General features: G+C 37.8%; 1 protein-coding gene across 1 annotated transcript in view; it reads left to right on the top strand.

The window, feature by feature from the left end:
* The window catches only part of LOC120525005 (acetylcholine receptor subunit beta-like), a 94,515-nt gene that overhangs the window by 49,718 nt on the left and 22,819 nt on the right, over window positions 1–21,978 (top strand). Inside the window, exons 6-9 of the mRNA XM_039746926.1 lie at window positions 1,837–1,981; window positions 4,537–4,722; window positions 4,882–5,105; window positions 12,873–13,045. Of these exons, the coding sequence (XP_039602860.1) occupies window positions 1,837–1,981; window positions 4,537–4,722; window positions 4,882–5,105; window positions 12,873–13,045 (728 nt within the window). The remainder of the gene's footprint in view (window positions 1–1,836; window positions 1,982–4,536; window positions 4,723–4,881; window positions 5,106–12,872; window positions 13,046–21,978) is intronic.

Below are 21,978 nucleotides of genomic sequence, written 5' to 3'. Positions count from 1 at the left end.
TGAGACAACTAATAAAGAAGTATTGAAAAAAAACAGAAAGGACTGTATATGATGTTCATTGATTTGGAAAAATCAATAATATAAAAATAATCAGTAATAAGGAGGACCAGAGCAACATGTGAAGATTGTCCAGGATGTGTATGAGGGTGTGAGGACACAGGTTATAAGCACTGTTGAGGTAACAGACAAGATCCCAGTTACAGTAGGTTTGCAGTAGGGATCTTCTTAAAGTCCTTTTTGATCTGGTTATGGATGTGTTGCCTTATGGGATTAAACACCATTTTCCCATGGTCCATGTATTTTGATGGCAGTTTGTTGTATAGCACAAGAAAAGAGGAACTGGAGAGAAAGTCGGAAGAAAGGAGAAGGGCTTTGGAAGATGGAGACTTGAAGATACATCAGAAGAAGATAGAGTTTCTCAGGTTTAATGATGATCAGGATCCCAAAGTTAACCTGCAGGAAGAGCTATTTAAAAAAAATGGATAAATTTAAATATCTAGGAATCCCAAGATGGAAAATTGGATACAGAGATAACTCGTAAAGTGTAGTGTAGATGGAAAAATTGGATGAAGGCAACAGGAATACTGGTGTGATTGAAGAATTAATGCCAAGGTTAAAGACCAGCAATAATGTATGGTGCTGAGACGTGGGCAGTAAAGGTAACGCAGAAGAATAAATTACATGCAGCAGAAATGAGAATGTTGAGATGGATGTGTGGAGTTAACACTAAAGAACAGAATAAGAAATCAGAGAGATGATCAGAGGTACCACAAAATCAGCAGAGCTATCTAAGAAAGTACAGTAAAGTAGGCTGAAGAGGTATGGATATCTGATGAGAAGAGATAATAAATACTTGGGTAAAAGAGTGATGAGAATGGGAATACAGGAGAAGAGAAAGCGAGAGAAGCCAAAACGGAGGTAGATGGGTAAAGTAAAAGAAGATCTGAAGAGAAACGGTCTGACTGAGAGGAGGTGCAGGACTGAGCTATTGGAAGAAGGATAATCAAGCACATTGACCCCACAAAGAAACAGGAAAAGATGAAGAAGAACAAGACAAAGAAGAAGACTTAATTTAAGATATCTCAATAAAAATTGTACTTTCCCGATAGGTTTCCTTAAAGAATAAGTGTGTCAGATTTCACCAAAATTGATCCACTGGGAACTGAGTTGTTTCATGTGGAATGACAGACAGACACACAGATGTGATAACGACATTAGGTGCTTTTTGCATTCTATGTAAATGTTTTCACCCAATAAGTGAATAAAAAAAAAAGTTTCATAACAAATTGAAGGTAAACTGGCAAATGAATTTAACAAAATAAGGAGAGCTATCTCCATAGGTCTTTGAAACAGTCTAGTAAATGGGGATGGTTATTCCATTGTTTGAAATTAACAATAAGATAAAATTATAGAAGATACTGCTGCAAGGCTTTTACATACCTCATTAGTATAACATTTTTATCATTCATTCATTTGCAAATCTGCTTATCCTGAACAGGATCACTCCAAGGAAAGTACACCAGCCCATTCTAAGCTGAACACATACTCACACTCACACACTCTAGGGCCAGTTCACCTAACCTGCACATCTTTGGACTGTGTGGGAGGACACCCTTCCAGAGGAAACCCATGGGGACACAGGGAGAACATGCAAACTCCACATAGATTGGACCTGGCATGTGAACCCTGTTCTGCTTTTTGTGAGGCAGCAGCACTATCACTGTGCCACTGTAATGTAACATTTTATTTATGCTAATATCCCAGTATACAAAGCTATCTGAATTTGGATTTGATGAATTTAACATATCACTTACATGTCTTCTTTCACACTACCAGGTAACGTACTTCCCTTTTGACTGGCAGAACTGCACTATGGTTTTTCGTTCTAACACCTATGATGCATCTGAGATTGACCTGCAATATATTAAAGACAGCAAAGGCAATGAGGTGAAGGAGATCATATTAGACCAGAGCTTCAGTGGTGAGTAGCCAACTATAGACTGCTAGTTTTGGTAAATCAAGCTAACTTTATTTAGTATAATGCCCTCCAAACATGGCATTTTGCTATCAACAGTACATCCCTGAAAATCAAATTAAGGAACCATTTTAAATGACTTGGTTTAGTACTTTAGTTATAATAATAATTCTTTGCACTTATATAGCACTTTTCTCACTACTCAAAGTGCTCAGCAGTTGCAGGTTAAGGGCCTTGCTCAAGGGCCCAACAGAGCAGAGTCCCTTTTGGCATTTACAGGATTCGAACCGGCAACCTTCCGATTGCCATTGCAGATCCCTAGCCTGTCCACATTCTTAACTGCTAAGCCACTCTGCTGTCAATTGAAAATATTTATTTATTCACAAACTTTTTTTTTTATTTAGCTTAGTATTATTGTTAGTAGTAGCAGTAATAATAGCATTAAAGACAGGCCTTGGGTTCTGAACGAGTTCCCTTCTCGCAGATGATCATAACCCGATTTTGTATTTTGGAATTTGAACTGAAAATGTCTGTTAATGGGCAAACGAACCAAAATACATAATGCCTACTTTACTTAGTATACAGAATAAAACATTTCAGACATTAAAAAAACAGCGAACCCATATTAGTGTATTTAAAATCACAAAGACACAAATAATTTAAACTAAAATGAACCCCACTTTATATAAAATATGTTGATCTTATACCTAAACACTTTTTACACTTTTTAATAGTGACACTGTTTCTTATAGAGTTTGAAAAGACACAATGATGGCATGAAATCCTGTCACTCACTGATGACTGATCTCCTGGAAAAGACATGCTGTCTTTTGCTGAGGAATGGCTCAAAAGTGTCACCTCTATCTTCCAGCAGCTATACTCCCTGAAACGGCATAGCTGAGTGGGAAGTGTCACATAGTTACATTTAGTGATTTGTGTCAGCTTATATGAGGAATCACTCAGAGTGTTGCTTACTTCTCCCAGCAGCTCATAGGAAAGCACAATGAGAGTGCATTGGTGGGAATCACTTAATTTTAATCTAGTGACTCTTGTTTTTTACTTATGAATAAAGTGAACTACTCATAGTTTTCACCCTGATTAATGTGTAGCAGCTGTCAGGAATAGTGCTGAACAGTACAGGATTTGTCACCATTTTTAATCATTTTGTGCCATTGTGACCACATGTCACTAAATGTAACCAGCTACACACTCAGTTGTGTGGTACTCCCTATGACAGGTATACAATTCTGTTGGCAGCTGGCCGTGTAGCTGTTTGTCTTGTATTCAGAGTATGCTGATTCTGCCTACTATTTTTGACATGGATAAACTCTAGCATTGGACTGTCATGTCCTGGAATGAATTACTCTAGTTAAAAGTTATTAGCTCTAGTTCCTCAAACTCCAGGGATCCGGGTTTAAATTGTGGCCAGATCTCTGTCTATTGGAAGTCTGCAAACTTTTCATATTTTTTAAGCTATGTAATTTAAGATAGTTATTGACTCAAGGTTTAGTTTGGATAACTGAGTCTGGGTGTGCCCTGTAGTGGATTGGAATTCTATCCACGGGTGATGGTACTAGGCCAGGCTACAGAAAATGTGAGTTCAGAACACAAAAAAATCATTTAGCAACCAAATGTTTTCCAAAGCAACTTACAGAATACAAGAGCATGAAGATTAATTTCAAGGCAACCAACAGAAGTTTACCCAAGGTACAGGAGTAAAACTTTCAGATCTTTCCAACTTCGCTTCATGTAAACATTTTAATTCTAGCTACAGATACAACTTACATAGACATTTATGTTTAATGTTCCAGACAGACAGGCAGATAGACAGACAGATAGATAGATAGATGGATATGAAAGGCACTACATAATAGATCTGAATGGCACTCTGCCTAAGGTAAAGTAATCTCTGATTGAGGATTGCAGGAATCATCGGGTAGAGGGCCTCCTTTCATCGGATTGGCTGGTCCAGCACTGTCTCAGCTGTGTAATGGCCAATAGGGGGAGGAAGCTGGAAGGCTGAGGTCTCTAGGACTCTAAACAAATCTAAATAATATTTTGTGATATCATCTACTGTTGAATTCTGCTCTGTACTTGTAATATTTCTATTGCACTATTATATTGTATTGAGGATTACTTGTGTTTTGTTCTATCTATTATATTGTTTTTGACATTCACTGCACTCCCAACCTACCTGGAAATGGGTCTCTCTTAGAACTGCCTTTCCCAAGGTTTCTTCCATTTTTTTCCCTACAGTGTTTTTTTGGGAATTTTTCCTTGTCTTCCTAGAGAATCAAGGCTGGGGGTCTGTCAAGAGGCAGGGCCTGTTAAAGCCCATTGCGCCACTTCTTGTGTGCATTCGGGCTATGCACAAAAAATAAATGGTATTGCATTGTATTTTGATAGATAGATAGATAGATAGATAGATAGATAGATAGATAGATAGATAGATAGATAGATAGAGATCACTAGTACAGTTGATAGTTATTTCTTCACCATCTTTTACAAGCTGAGATAAACAGATGTAGAACAAACTAACATTTTTTTTTTATTATTCACAGAAAGTGGAGAGTGGGAGATTCTTCACAAACCATCTCGGAAGAATGTGGGTGATTATTTATATGAGGATATCACCTTCTATCTGATTATTGAGAGAAAACCTCTTTACTATATTTTCAATATCATCATCCCATGTATTCTTATTACCATCATTGCTATCTTCAATTTTTACCTTCCTCCAGATGCAGGTAGGCTCTGAAACTGATGTATCATTAATAATCTGATAGGAAACAGATATGAGGCCTATCTATTGGTTGTAAAAAGTCGATCACATTGTGTCACCATCTTTGGAGTTAAAATCGACTGTCTGACTCATTTTTCTTTCTTTCAACTCTTGTTTCTCTTAGGTGAGAAGATGGGCCTTTCTATAAATGTTCTCCTCACTCTGACTGTCTTCCTTTTGCTTTTGGCTAACAAAGTCCCAGAGACGTCCTTGGGTGTGCCCATGATTGTCAACTACCTGATGTTCACCATGATTCTTGTGACTTTCTCCGTCATCCTCAGTGTGGTTGTGCTCAACCTGCACCACCGTTCATCAAATACTCATCATATGCCCCTCTGGGTTCGTGAGGTAAGGAGTCTGTTTAAAATCAATTATATGTTCTCAAGAAAATAAAATGAATTCTTCATAAAAATTTATGAAAATGTAATATGTTCAAAATTTCTTTTAAATTTTAGTAGCGCAGTGGTAGCGCTGCTGCTTCGCAGTAAGGAGACCCAGGTTCGCTTCCCGAGTCTTCCCTGCGTGGAGTTTGCATGTTCTCCCCATGTCTGTGTGGGTTTCCTCCCAAAGATATGCACGTTAGGTGCATTGGTGTTCCTAAATTGTCCCTAGTGTGTGTGCTTGGTGTGTGTGTGTCCTGCAGTAGGCTGGCACTATGCCCGGGATTTGTTCCCTGTCTTGTGCCCTGTGTTGGTTGGGATTGGCTCCAGCAGACCCTGTGACCCTGTAGTTAGGATATAGCAGGTTGGATAATGGATGCATGGATAGTATAAATGTGTAAGCATGCAAAGGAAACTATAAGTGATCTGGAAAGAAACACATTTTTCAGAGAGGCTTGAATGATATAGTAATAGACGATGAATGTGGTTGGTGATGCTATTAGAAATGTGTTTGAATTTGTTAGGAAACTTTAGGTGATTAAAAACTGGTGGGTTGAAATTTTCAATGATGCTACGTGGAATTAAAAGGAATGGGGGCACATAAATATGTAAAAAATTTTGCAATAATTAATAAATAAAAACAGAAAATCTAAATGTGAACAAAAAGCACAAGGCAAAAGTTATTTTTAAGACAGTTAAAACAATAAAAAAATATGCAAAGCAATGCTGGAGATACTGGAGTCAACATTACACTCAACAACAAAACATCAGTGAAGTGTCAAAAAGCAACAGAAAGTACCTTTATTTTCAAAGGATTCAGATACCATCCAAGTAATTATTGTTGTCTGGCAACTGTACTGTCATGAATCAAATGAAGCAGCATGTAAAGAATAAGGAACTCAGAAGATGAGAAACCAAAATGTCTGACGGAGTTGTCATCAAACCCCAAATCAGAAGCCAAAACTCACAGTAGAATATTTAAAGCATAAAGTTGGTGGATTGCACCCCACATGGCCAACAAAATTCAAAGAGATATTAGTCATGATTACTAGTGATTTTGCCATGATTTTTCTCGTCTTATACATGCTCTGGGTTATTTAGTCAGTTTTGAAAGTTGTTTTTTTTTTGCAATTGTTTTAGTCTTTATTTTTTATTTTGAGTTCTCCTACAACACCACTGTGTTTCAATCAGGAGACACAATTTTGAGTAATTTTGTTTGGACGTTCCTATGCAGTGGCTAATAGCTATGTCATGGGTCACAAATGGAGTGACGTCAGTTTGATCTCTGGGGTCACTTTTGAGTTTGTAAATTGATAAGAAAAATTAAACAAAATTTGTTTTCATTCTTCCTTCAAGGATATGTTCACTATTTTTCAAGCAGAAGTTGATTCTTCACAAACGTTTTATATATCCATTTGTCATGCAAAATTGCATTCCAAAGTCTAGCGATTTCTACAAATTTTAATATCATTTTGCTGAAAGTGGTGCTTTACAATAGAGGCAATGTGGCTTCAAGTGCCACCAGAAAAATTAAAGCCTAAAATTTGCTGAATAGGCCTCTATGAGTTTCAATAAAAGAACACATGGCTTCAGTGTTTCTGATACATGTTTGTTAATCATTTTATCACATATTCCTGGTACTATGTTTCTTGAGGTAAGGATAAATTTTGTATTTGTAAGCTCTCACATAACTAAAGAAACCAACCAAGTGGCACAAAGAACTTACTCTGATTTTATCTGATTTGGCGAAAACCACACTCAGGGAGGTGAAAGGTTAACAGTAGACTACATGCGCTGAGGTAGCACATACGGCTGGTTTTCTTTTAAAATGGCAGAGTTTCATCTCTTTTTTTGTTCAAATATGACATACATAAGCTATTTTATAATATTTGTCAACTGTCTTGGATTGAAAAATGGACACATTTGATAAATTTTAAAGTTTTTTGTTATACCCTTACCCTATTAACTCATGCGTAAAAAACCTGTAGCCACTGCAGCCCTGCAGGACTGATGTTACTCACCCCTTTGCTATGTGGAATGAAAAGGAACAGGGGGGCCACATATTGTACATATGTCAAATTTGTAGCAATCCAGTGAGTACAACATATATATATATTTTTTAATTTATAGAAATCGCTGGACTTTGAAACACAATTTTGCTGGGCGAATGCATATATACCACACTTATGAAAAAATAACTTTGAATTGAAAAATTCTAAACTTATCCTTTGCACTCTTGGTATTTGAATCTCTTTCTGTTATTCTTTTGTCTTCACATTTGTTTCATGTTTAGGCTTTGATGCCAGGTACTTTTTGATCTTCTGCTTTTAACCTCAGCTTCATTATTTTGACTGCTTTTTGTCTCCTACACCTTTCATTGCCTGGAGGCACAATAATGTTAGACAGTGAAGTAATGAGCAGTACTACCCCTTCACCCCTACAGCACACTGGGGGCCCGTAGTCCTCCTTCATTTATTAGTGTCATTAAGGGGGTGGAACATTTTTATCATAACTTCCTTGGTTTTTCAATCATTTCTTTTAAACGTTGTTTCTTGGTGCAAACAGAATGTTCTGCATCTTGACATCAGCAAAACCCAAGAACAGGTTATTGACTTTCACCACACCAAAGAGCCTCTATGTCTGGTCACTATTCGGGGAGTGAATGTACAGGTGGTCCACTCCTACAGAACTTGCGAGTCCACATCAGTGACAGGTTGGACTGGTCTCAAAACACAGAGAAACTATAGAAGAAAGGGCAGAGCAGAGTGTGGTCCTCTAATGTGTGTAATAGACATCTTCTACAACTCTGTGATGGCTAGTGCAATTTTCTATGCTGTTCTATGTTAGGCTGGTAACATCATTTCAAGAGAGGCTCAGTTACAGGATGTACTCTGGACCCCTGTTGGCAGGAGCAAAGGAGAGAAGTAAAACAAATCTGAGTGCCGTTATGAAGAATGCTGCACATTATCTATCTATCTATCTATCTATCTATCTATCTATCTATCTATCTATCTATCTATCTATCTATCTATCTATCTATCTACAAACCGGATTCCAAAAAAGTTGGGACACTAAACAAATTGTGAATAAAAACTGAATGCAATGATGTGGAGATGGCAAATGTCAATATTTTATTTGTAATAGAACGTAGATGACAGATCAAACGTTTAATCCGAGTAAATGTATCATTTTAAAGGAAAAATATGTTGATTCAAAATTTCACGGTGTCAACAAATCCCAAAAAAGTTGGGACAAGTAGCAATAAGAGGCTGGAAAAAGTAAATTTGAGCATAATGAAGAGCTGGAAGACCAATAAACACTAATTAGGTCAATTGGCAACATGATTGGGTATAAAAAGAGCTTCTCAGAGTGGCAGTGTCTCTCAGAAGCCAAGATGGGTAGAGGATCACCAATTCCCACAATGTTGCGCAGAAAGATAGTGGAGCAATATCAGAAAGGTGTTACCCGGCGAAAAATTGCAAAGACTTTGCATCTATCATCCGACATCATAACATCATCCGAAGATTCAGAGAATCTGGAACAATCTCTGTGTGTAAGGGTCAAGGCCGTAAAACCATACTGGATGCCCGTGATCTCCGGGCCCTTAAACGACACTGCACCACAAACAGGAATGCTACTGTAAAGGAAATCACAGAATGGGCTCAGGAATACTTCCAGAAACCATTGTCAGTGAACACAATCCACGTGCCATCCGCCGTTGCCAGCTGAAACTCTACAGTGCAAAGAAGAAGCCATTTCTAAGCAAGATCCACAAGCTCAGGCGTTTCACTGGGCCAGGGATCATTTAAAATGGAGTGTGGCAAAATGGAAGACTGTGGTCAGACGAGTCACGATTCGAAGTTCTTTTGGAAATCTGGGACGCCATGTCATCTGGACCAAAGAGGACAAGGACAACCCAAGTTGTTATCAACGCTCAGTTCAGAAGCCTGCATCTCTGATGGTATGGGGTTGCATGAGTGCGTGTGGCATGGGCAGCTTGAATGTCTGGAAAGGCACCATCAATGCAGAAAAATATATTCAGGTTCTAGAACAACATATGCTCCCATCCAGACGTCATCTCTTTCAGGGAAGACCCTGCATTTTTCAACAAGATAATGCCAGACCACATTCTGCATCAATCACAACATCATGGCTGCGTAGGAGAAGGATCCGGGTACTGAAATGGCCAGTCTGCAGTCCAGATCTTTCACCTATAGAGAACATTTGGCGCATCATAAAGAGGAAGGTGCGACAAAGAAGGCCCAAGACAATTGAACAGTTAGAGGCCTGTATTAGACAAGAATGGGAGAGCATTCCTATTTCTAAACTTGAGAAACTGGTCTCCTCAGTCCCCAGACGTCTGTTGAGTGTTGTAAGAAGAAGGGGAGATGCCACACAGTGGTGAAAATGGCCTTGTCCCAACTTTTTTGGGATTTGTTGACATCATGAAATTCTGAATCAACATATTTTTCCCTTAAAATGATACATTTTCTCAGTTTAAACTTTTGTTCCGTGATTTATGTTCTATTCTGAATAAAATATTAGAAGTTGGCACCTCCACATCATTGCATTCAGTTTTTATTCACGATTTGTATAGTGTCCCAACATTTTTGGAATCTATCTATCTATCTATCTATCTATCTATCTATCTATCTATCTATCTATCTATCTATCTATCTATCTATCTATCTATCTAACCTGATTGGCAGCTCTTAACTGATTTTGGATCAGATTTTATTGTGTATGGATGTGCTCCACGATAGTCTGGCACCCCTTTAATGTTGTATTTGGCATTATTCTTTCTGTTACTAGTGTGCTATTCGGCTCCGTTGGTTCAATGATAGACAATATTTGAGAAATTACATTTTAATCCTCACTGTGAAGAAGAAATGTCATTAGAGAACAAGGTGTCTGAAACTCAATGTTTGCATGGACCAAAGTTGGAAAGGTGTGAATATTTCACTCCTGTACCTTGGTTAAACGTCTATAGTTGCCTTAAAATTATTCTTCATGCTGTTGTAATCTGTAAATTGTTTTGGAAAATAATTGGTTGCTAAATAATCTTTTTGTATTATGAACTCACATTTTCTGTTGCCTGGCGTACTGCCATTACCCATGGAAAGAATTCCAGTCCACTACAGGGCACACCCAGACTCAATCATACAAAGTAAACCTTGAGTCAATAACTATATAAAATTACAAAAATGTAAAAAGTGTGCAGACTTCTGGCCACAATTTAAACCCAGATCCCTGGTTTTTGAGGAACCAGAGCTAATAACTTTTAACTAGAGTAATTCATTCCAGGACATGACTGTCCAAAGTATCCAGAGTTTATCCATGTCAAAAATAGTAGGCAACAGTAGGTAATATCTATCTATCTGTTATATAGTGCCTTTCATATCTATCTATCTATCTATCTATCTATCTATCTATCTATCTATCTATCTATCTATCTATCTATCTATCTATCTATCTATCCTGATTGGCAGCTCTTAATTAATTTTGGATCAGATAGGTTTTACTGTGTATGGATGTGCTCCACGATAGTCTGGCACCCATTTAGTGCTCTATTTGGCATTATTCTTTCTGTTGCTAGTGTGCTGTCCAGCTCCGTTGGTTCAATGATAGACAATATTTGAGAAATGACATTTTAATCCTCACTGTGAAGAAGAAATGTTATTAGAGAACAAGGTGTCTGAAACTCATTGTAAAACCTGGTCACTTCAGGTATAAAGAAAGCACCAGAGCAGTTATGCCAATAGTTTGGATCAAGCAGGTTTGAATGTCATGTTACAGTGCCTGCAATAAGTACTCGGCCTCTTGGAATGAAATACATTGTATTATTTACTTTGAGTTTTGTAGTTGAATGAATTTAGATCACTTTACAGATCTGCTTTTACATTGACAATAAACAGTTTTTTACCTATTGATCATTGTAAAAAAAAAAAATCCATTGTAATTCAACATTGTATATCAATAAAATCTGAAACCTTCCAAGGGGATGAATACTGTGTATAAATTAAGTTCAGAAAGTATACACACCCCTTCAGTTTCTGCACATTATTGTGCTGTAGATTTCATTTCAAATTATACATTTGCCATTTTTGACCATAAATCTACACTCAAATACCCATAATGACAAAGTGAAAACATGCTTTTAGAAAGGTTTGCACATTTAATGAAATTTCTATTTCTCTAAGTATTTCTATAGTTCCATTGTTTTATCTTAATCAGATTGAATTTCTCTGTTGCTATATGTGCAAGCTGACTTGTATGGTCATGCATGTAAATGATTTATGGTTTAATTATCAATTTGATTATTAACTCAGCCCAGGTTGGAAATTTGTGCATGCACTCTGATCCTGTAGTCAGTGAAGAGGCCTATAAAAAATAAATTGAATTGACATATAATGGCCCATCAGGCCACCTTTATTTCAATGGAACTATTATTAGTATAATAATTGTTTCATGCATGCAGCCTACGGGTGTCCACCTTGGCAAATGAAGAAATGTTACAAAGCTTCAGTCTGCAACTCACTGTCCAACCTGGCCTCCATGTAAGAAGAGCATATCAGAGGAACTGTCAATCAGTACTTGATGGCTGAGCAATTTAATTATACAGGAAATGTTATTAGGTGAAACATAATTTTCTACACACTGCCCACACTGGTAATCTAAAATACAGAGGAAATTGTGCCAAGTTGCACTACCTTTCCAGCTTGGCAACCCCATCAGAGGAATTGCCATCTGGTTTATGTCTTCCCTTGGTCACAAAGGAAATGTTATTAAGAGATTATGACATCTAATAAGGTATGGTGGCACAGTTGTTAGCCTCACTACCCTGCAGTACCACCTTCAAACTGTGGTCTTAATTACTGTGGGTCTTTGTCGAGTTTGTATATTTTCCCTGGTTAATATTTCCCTCTGACCAAGGTCCTCATTTATAAAACTCTATATGAATTTGAGTATTCAAAATGTGCTAGTCAAAAAAAGGAAAAAAAAATCTAATTTATTAAACCTGGCATACATACATTTCTGTGCAATTTACTCTTAATAAATCACAATCACCTTGTAAGTATACTCAAGGAAACATTTCCATATATAGTGCATGCTGATGATTTACAATTAGTAGTAATGAGTGATGAGTGACTATAGAGTAGTGATGAGTGTTGCATGAGAAGCTGCAAGTGAGTAGTAACAAGCACCTTCAGCATGGGAAAGGTGCTAAATAAATAAAAATTATTATTATTATTATAATAATAATAATAATAATATGTGTGATAAGTGACTTCTGAGTAGTAGCAAATGATGCATAATTATTTAGAAGTTAGTAGTGATGTTTGATAAGTGACTTCTGAGTAGTTATGAATGATGTGTGATGATCTGTAATTGAGTAGTGAAGCATGATTTGTGATAAGAGACTACTGAGTAGTAATGAGTAATTCATGATATTATTATTATATGTGTGATAAGAGACTTCTGAGTAGTAATAAATGATGCATGATTATTTACAAGTGAGTAGTGATGCATGATGTGTGATTAGACACTACTGAGTAATGTAATGATGAGTGATGACCTAGAAGTGAGTAGTGATGAGTGATGTGATGAGAGACTACTGAGTAGTAACAAATGATGTGCAATGATCTACAAGTGAGTAGTGATGCATGATAAATGACTATAGAGGAGTAATGAGCTGACTTGTATATCTGACTTGTGTCTGACTTGCTTTCCTCAGATTTTCATCCACCTGCTGCCACGATATTTGGGAATGCTGAGGCCAAAGGCAGAGCCTCCTCTTGAACTCCTGCGGACACCTAAACAGGAGGTGCCCGTCACTGGGAGCAGAACTGCAGATGAATACTTCATTCGCAAACCCAACACAAATTTCCTTTTCCCTAAACCCAACCGGTGAGTCACAGTTTTATTTAATTTCAGGCAGAATAATGGCCAAGAACACTTCTGGGAATATCAGAAATTAAAGATTAAGTATATACTGAATTGCTAAATGCATATGTTTATATTTTTTTAAAAAAAATGGTCTTAACTTCAACATTATATCAACTGCCCTTGTCATAACTGCAATTTAATTAATTCAATATAACCAAAATGCGTCTTGTTTTCAAGGGCTGTGCAGTAAGTCACCATTTGCCAACATCTGATCCTGGCCAGCTTCTTGTCTATTTGGAGTCTGTACATTTTTTTCTGGTTTACTGTTGGTTTAGTTTAGGTACTGCATTTTGTCCCACCTTTCATACAGGTTACCTGGATGGATGACTCTTAACTGGCCTCATATAAAAGAGTGTGGCTATGTCCATTAATGTGCAATGTTAGGGACCGGTGCCTCATCCAGGCTTGCATCCTGCCTTCCAACCACCCTTAGACCTTGTAATGGAACAAATGAATACATGAATAAATATTTTTAAGAGAATCTGGTTCTCTGAAGGAATGTAAAAACCCCATGATGTGGATCACAACATCCAAACAGTGGCAAGTTTCACCCCAATGAATCCCTAATTATTTGTAACTTCTCTAAATCCCCACCATTAGAGCTTTAATAATAATAATAATTATTATTACATTTATAAATTACATTTATATAGTGCATTTATCACCACTCAAAGCACTTCTACACAGGGATGACCCAGGATGCGAAGCCATGATCTTCCTTACTGCGAGGTACCCTTCACTTATACAGACAGTGTCAATTCTGCTCCTAATTACTGTGTATTAACATGATTAGATATGCTGAAATGTGTGCCTGGTGCCAAACTTTAATCACAGTGGAATGATGATACTGCAATAATTTACTGGATGTTCTTTTTTATTGGCTCAAACATGCAATTGAATGTTCAAATAAAAGAACAAAATTTGATACCAAAGTAACTGAATATATTGGTAGAACCTCGGAACAGGAAAGCATCTCTGGCTCAGCTCTGGTTCTGTCCTGACGGTCGTGAGTATCTAAGAAGGATAGGCTGGACCACTGCAATCGACAAAGTCCAATTGCTTCTTTAGATCCAGATGATCTCCCTGAATTGTTGCTTGATGGCAAAAGGAAGTTCATTTCATTTAATTTCATTTCAGTTTATTTCTGTGTAGTGCTCTTCACTGAGTGCAGGCACCAAATGTTGTGACAGGTTCTCAGGTTGATGCACATAGAATCATCACAAGTTACTAATTACATAATGAGCACACTTAAAGACACAGATTTGTTTAACTCTCAGAAGTAGGCAGGCCTGTGGATAGGCTAGGCACACAAACAGTGAAGCATACTGTATTTAAGACCTTATTTTAAATGATTGAAATAAAAAACAGTAAAATACTCCTAACAACTGTAGCCACCTCAATTACTGCATCTCTGACGTCACTGCAAAGTCAGAAAGAAAAAGTTTTAAGAAGTGCATCTCTGCACACTTGGACACACACATTCTGAGATGTATCAATCTGCAGAGCCACAATACCACACGTCACCGCTGGTCTACACGTCTACGCAGGGTCTAAAGCAGCAGTTTGATAATAAATGTTTATACATGGTCACAAATCAAAAATTGATTGACACGCTAAACATACCAAACCCTAACCTTAACAAAACTAACCCTTAACCTTAACCATTTATTCTACATGCTAGCCATACTAACTTTAATTTCTGTCCTATAACTACTGGTCTAGAACTGCTGGCGTAGACCTGTGGTGATTTATGGTGCTCTGGCTCTGCAGTTCCCATACTGTATATTGTTATTGTTGTCTTGTTATGCAGTAGTTTCATATATGGACTATGTAGTGTGTCTCTGCAGATTCCTCCCATTCAGGCACACTTTGTTCATGTGAACTACTAGGAGGAACCTGGTTGACAGTGCAAGAAATGTAATGTGTCTCATTCTGGACAGGAACTGTTTTGAATAGTGGTGTATGATACTGGAAAACATGGTGAATCCATATCTTTGCAATTTTATATTCCCAAAACTGTTGGATCTGTTTTGTATTTTTTTTTTCAATAGAAAACTAAAAAATAGAAAAGCTTACACCAATATTTGCCATTTTATACCACATTTTCAGCTAAACTATAATATATACATGACTCTACTACACATATTTTAAAAGTGCAAATTTTGTAGAAAAACAAGAAATGATATACAACTCTTGAGGTAATATTCCAGTGTCATGCAATAAACAAGCAGACACTGCAAAGCACCAAAAAATGCCTTAAACCTTAGAGGGTTAAACACACAGGAAAACCAAGCAGTTTGATAATGATTAAATAAATGGAAACCAACAATATCTTTCCATTGAATAATTGTTGAACTATGGCTAGTAGACAGTGGAGGAGAGGAAAACCAAAATTCCAGTTGGCAGCATCCCTAGAGAAAATACTGTAAACCTCTGATGGGGTCCACAATCAATTATTACAGCCAAAGTTGACAATAAAGTCAGACACAGTCACAGTCCTGGAGATCTCAGCCAAATGGCCACTCACCACCTCTTAGGATTTCTAAAGTACTGTAAAGTCTGTTGCTGGGCCATCCAATCTGATGATAGAATCATTTTAAGTTGATTCCAAGAAACCCGGAAACTCAGGTGACTTTTCCTGGGGCAGAACAACACCAAGTACAACAACAACATTCTGAAAAGAGAAACAGAACAGTATTAGCAACAGTAACAGTTCAGAATTACTGTATTAGCAGGACTGTCTCTACCATCTAAGCAAACTTGGCAGTAGCCTAGTGTGGCCAAGTGTTTGTACAGGGGCATTTTGTCAACTATATAAAAGACATAGCAAGTGGTGTTTGGAGGGTGTGGTTTCAGGTGATATTTAGTGTCCTGATTTCCCTGCTGCGTCTCTCCTCCCAACACTCCCCCATCCACCCCCCTCCTATGTTTGATCTAACACTTATGTACAACTTAGAATAGAAGAGATAAGGATCTTAGCAGCCTCTGTGATTTTCATGTGCAATTTCCCCTTGAGGTGTCCTGATTATCTATCCATCCTATAAAATCAAAGAGCCTGGTCCTCTTTGAAGTTTTGCAGCCATCTATCTAACGTAGAAAATTGAACAATGTGGGGTATGGGAAGGCCCCTTTCGCCTTTCAAACAATGATTAGTGGCTGAATAAAACAGGAAAGAAAAAAGATCAGGGGCTTTTCCATATTAATCATGTACATCACCAAAAATAAAAAATCTGGGTAATATATCAGATGATTCGCCCTCTCCCAATGCCACTGAGGGGAACTCCCCCATGCCATGGCTCATTGATCTCTAATAATATAATATAATATAACTAGGGGGCTCCGCCCCCTGCTCACTTTGCTCGCCCTCCCCCGGGTTTGGTTTACCGGATATACAATTTAAAGAGATTTTTACTTTCATGGGAATTGTCACATATGCTTTATTTTCACTTTACTTTACAATTTTAGCAAAAACAATATTTGGAATTAACTTTTCTTCAAGATCGTATTGAATTTTGATTCAGTGTTTGGACTTACATCGTGACAGCGCAACGTATAACTGCCTGTGAGTGAATATCATTTCTTTCTGTCTAATAAATTAGGCGACTTTCTCAAATGTTTGTTTATGCTCTTTTTTCTTTGCTTCGTTGTTGACTGTCATCTAAAATGTATAAAATTATTGTCCTGATAAAATTTATAAGAGCTGAGAGCGCAGGAAGTGTGTCTGCCAAAAGCATTCAAACGACTGAGGTTAGATGACAATGGTCTTCTTTGAAAATAGTTGTAGGGCGTGACTTGAAAGAATCTCATGTTAAAAGTCTCCGTCTCACAGGACTTCGTTCCGTGGCAACATTTTTGGAATCTATTAATTCTTGCTGGCAAAATGAATTAGACGATGTACAAGTCTCTGGCTTAAAGTTTAAATCTCACCAAAAACTCACCAAACACAGCCTCAATTGCTTTCGTCTGTGCTACAGTCCACATGAGAGAGACACACACACAGGCGCACCAGAGAGAGACACAGAGAGAGACGCACACAGGCGCGACGAGAGAGACACACACACAGGCACGCGAGAGAGACACACACACACAGGCACGCGAGAGAGACACACACACACACAGGTGCGCGCTAGAGAGACACACACACACAGGCACGCTGGTGCATTGTTGTAATGTTACTTTTCTTGGTTGTTTATTAAATTACGGATTTTTCAAATGTTCATTTTTTTCCCTGTGCTTAAAACTCATTACAAAAAAGTGTTTTTAGCGAGCGGTTCGTAGCACTATAGCGCAAACTCTTGCAGTGTTAGTTTTCTCTGTTGTTCAAGGTTTTCTCAGTGTTATTCAATGTTTTTACATTTAGTTTACTATTATGCTGTGCATTCTGTGGTTTAATTAACTATATTTGTGGTTAAAAACTTAAAAAAATATATATTTACATACAGTTCATACAGTCTGGAACGGATTAATTGTATTTTCATATAATCCTATGGGGGAAATTACTTCGGTTCACGACCAAATCGGTTTACGACCAGAGTTTTGGAACGAATTATCGTTGTAAACCGAGGTTCCACTGTATATATAATCAACTAAGTCACCCGACCATGGGGTACGCACGACAGAGCCCCGCCCGCCAACTCTCACTCTAATCCCGCGTCCACCCTCACTCTTGAGGCATGCGCACTGCTTGCTTATGTGCCCGCCCCCAACACGTCACCAAACACATCCTCACTCGCTTTAGTCTGTGCTACAGTCCACATGCAGCTGTGAGCCACGTTGACTGTTCACGTTGATAATTATGCGGCGTATGCTACTCCACGGGTTGGCTAGTTTGAAATAAAAAAAGAGCTAAACATAAAAAAGAGCTAAAGTCCAAGCAATGATTGTCAGGAGTTGTTAACTAGAATACATGTTGTTGCCAAAATTGAGATGCCAAAACTATAACCAAATTCAACAAATTAAATGCTTTGAGAATATATAATATACCAAGAGTGCAGAAACTGAAGATGTTCAAGAGATGAATCATTAAAGTCAAATGTTCCACCTAATGCTGCACAGGGATTTAAAGAGAAACATCTGAGATACGGAGTATCGTGCTTTCTGGGAGGCAACCCCAGTAACAGTGCAGCATGTCATGAAAACATAGTCATAAAATGCCAAAGATACAAAATGGCAACGTGGCACTCTTGAAATTAAACAATCACAAATATTCAGGCGTTTGTTGTTAATATTGTTAGGTTTTATTGTGTAGGTTCTGACTCATAGCGACTCTATGTATAACAGAATGAAAAATTGCCCAATCCTGTGGCAACCTCACACTTTGTGACAGGTTTGACCCCATTGTTGCTACCACTGTATTAATCCATCTTGAAGGGGTCTTCTTCTCATTCATTGTGTTTTTCACTTCATGACGTCCTTTTCTAGGGCATGAGTTTCAAAATTCTCACCTCCAAGGAGCATTCCAGTTTCACTTCCTCCACGACATACCACTTTGTTCTCCTGGTCATCCATGGTACATTCAATATTCTTCGCCAGCACCACAACCTGAAGGTATCGATTCTTGAACGGTCTTCCTTATTCATTGTCCAGCTTTCTCAGCCATAGAAAGTGATTGAAAACATCATGCTTTGGATTAGACACACATCAGTCCTAAGGGCATCTTTGGTTTTAAACACTTTGGAGTGGTCTTTTACCAACGATTTTTCTAATGCAATATGCCATCTAATTTCTTGACTGCTGCTTCCGTGGGCATTAACTGTCAATCCAAGTAAGATGAAGTCCTTCTCTGAGGTTGGAATTCTCCGAAGACTCCCAGTAGAGCAACAAGAAGAATGTGTGTAAAACAGGAATAATTTTAACTGGTTGCCCAAATTATTATCATGTTTGGCCTATCTAAATTGTGTGTGTACTTTTTTTTTTTTTTTTACAAAGAAAGTAATCAGACATTTTTTTGGATTGAAACCTTTTATCTTTGAAGGAACCAATGTTATTTCTCTCTGCCAGTCACTATATCGTTTTTGTGGAATCTGCCTGTATGTATGCATGACATGAAGAAAAACAACAAGAAAGCAAAATTGTCTACAGACCTCATCCATGTCATGATCTCTAATCATTTCACAGTAGTTTCTTGGACTTTACTTAATCTTTTTTCATTGATTTTTACTTATTCTTTGCTTTCTTTTATGTTGTCTTCATGATGACGTCATTGCATTACATCACACCTTGCATCTCCAGGGGCCTCATGTATAAACGGTGCGTACGCACAGAAATGTTGCGTAAGAACTTTGCCACGTTCAAATCGCGATGTATAAAACCTACACTTGGCGTAAAGCCACGCACTTTTCCACGGTACCTCATGCCTTGTCGTACGCAAGTTCTCCTCTCGGTTTTGCAAACTGGCGGCACCCAGCGTCAAAGCAATGGTACTGTTCTTGTGTGATTACTCATTATTTTCATGACGCGGCTTTATAAATACACAGAAACTAACCGCATATTGTTTATTAGTGTAATGCATCTGATTGTAATTAACTCGTAACAATATAATGGTCCTGGGAACAGCCATAGTATTCCAAATACCATAACTGCTTTAGCGTTGTTACTCTCACTTCTTCTTCTTCTTCTTCTTCTTCTTCTTCAGCTCCTCCCGTTAGGAGTTGTGACAGCGGATCATCTTTTTCCTTATTACTCTCACTGCACGACTCGGAGTATTTATATCACTGTATCTGAGTGTGAATCACAGCAGCAGCTGATCGGAAAGAGAATTATCGGTATACGCATTAAGGACACGCTGTCTCAGCCACTGCAAAACGTTTCAAAGCCTTTCCTGTACGGACCTCGCGGTTCAAAACAGTTTAATCCCAAGAACTTTAAATGCAGCCAATCAAGTGCTCCTTGTAGAACTGTTTGTACTTATAAGTACAATCACCCCACTGTAAACTTGCACTATAGTTATAATATCGCACAACCTGAGCCACTTTATAAAGCGCGTATTTACATATGATGACGATATCATTTTTAAGGTGAAATGCAGCAAAATATGTTTGTTATATTATACAGGTAAAACTTTAACTTCATTTAAATAATCTATATTCTTCACTGGGAGTGTCTTTAAGGATAGACTAATTAAACATGTACTACGAAGATATTTCAATGTTCTTTAAACGTTTTGAAGAATCGGCGCTAAGCTTACAGATGGCTTAACGTCTATTACAGAGCTGATTGTATGGCGATCGGTTACTTGGGAAAGAAAAGCACTGACTGCAGTGACGGCTACGCCAATATATATTGAATATAAAACAGAAAGATAAAATAACAACACAGCTAAAAGCAGCGACAAATTTCGCAAAAGTTAAATGCTTGTGTCATGAGCACAAACGTTCTTTAACTCCTATCATCATGAAAATGACATCACGTATACATCTCAGTATTTTAGTTATTCAGAGAGCTGTAATATCACGAATGTAATGGACTCTGTGTCCAGTTGGAGGAAGAGAGCCAGTTTAAAAAGCAAGTAGTGATTCACACACATAGAGCACATAGAAAATCAAATACAAAACAAAGCATTTAACGTGCTACTTTAATTACGATGTGATTTAAGAAACTGGTTAATGAAACAATTTTAAGATGAAGTTTATGATGTTCTACTTTAATGACAAAATAAACTACGTGATTAAAGTGGAAATGTCGAGATTGAAGTTGACATTTCGTGCTTTTTCCCCACCGTGTGCCTTTTTCTCTGTACCTAATAAGCTTTCATATGACACTCAGACAGTGGGCTTACAACTCGCTTTCCACGGCGACTTTGATATGTGACTTCTTTTTTATTTCCGGCACTGTGCGATTTTGTGAATGTGAGCTTTCAAGTTTCTCCAACACGCTATGCCACTCGATCAACTTCCTTTTGTTGATTATACCACGGCTTATTTGAACAAATAGTATGTTTTTCCTTTGCCTCCACTTGGTATTCGCTGAAATTCTTATATTTTCCCGTGCTTTTCCCATTGTCTTTTCACAGAAGGCTGCGCTTAAGGGCGATTTATATTGATTTGCATATTCAAATAGGCGTAATTCTGGGAGGATTTGGGGCGTTACTTAATGCGCGTGCACGAACGTTAGTTTTCACGCTGATCGGGATTTATGTAGCAGAAGAACGTGGAAGTTGGAGTACGCACAGATTCCTGCATCTGGATTTTTCTGTGCGTAAGCACATTTCGGCTTTTGTGCTTACGCCATGTTATAGTGCGAGTTCTACGCACGGCGTTATACATGAGGGCCCAGGGGCATTAAGTAACGCCCCAAATCCTCCCAGAATTACGCCTATTTGAATATGCAAATCAATATAAATCGCCCTTCAGCGCAGCCTTCTGTGAAAAGACAATGGGAAAAGCACGGGGAAAATATAAGAATTTCAGCGAATACCAAGTGGAGGCAAAGGAAAAACATACTATTTGTTCAAATAAACCGTGGTATAATCAACAAAATGAAGTTGATCGAGTGACATAGCGTGTTGGAGAAACTTGAAAGCTCACATTAACAAAATCGCACAATGCCGGAAATAAAATAGAAGTCACATATCAAAGTCGCCGTGAAAAGAAGAGTTGTAAGCCCACTGTCTGAGTGTCATATGAAAGCTTATTAGGGTACAGAGAAAAAAGGCACACGGTGGTGAAAAAGCACGAAATGTCAACTTTAATCTCGAATTTTCCACTTTAATCACGTAGTTTATTTTGTCATTTAGTAGAACATTATAAACTTAATCTTAAAATCGTTTAATTAACCAGATTCTCAAAATTACATCGTAATTAAAGTAGCACGTTAAATGCTTTGTTTTGTATTTGATCTTCTACTCGTATGTGATCCATGTGTGTGAATCACTACTTGCTTCTTAAACTGGCTCT

The sequence above is a fragment of the Polypterus senegalus genome, chromosome 3 (assembly GCF_016835505.1).
Source record: "Polypterus senegalus isolate Bchr_013 chromosome 3, ASM1683550v1, whole genome shotgun sequence".
NCBI classification, from domain to species: Eukaryota; Metazoa; Chordata; class Cladistia; order Polypteriformes; family Polypteridae; genus Polypterus; species Polypterus senegalus.
This window is presented reverse-complemented; position numbering and strand designations above follow the sequence as displayed.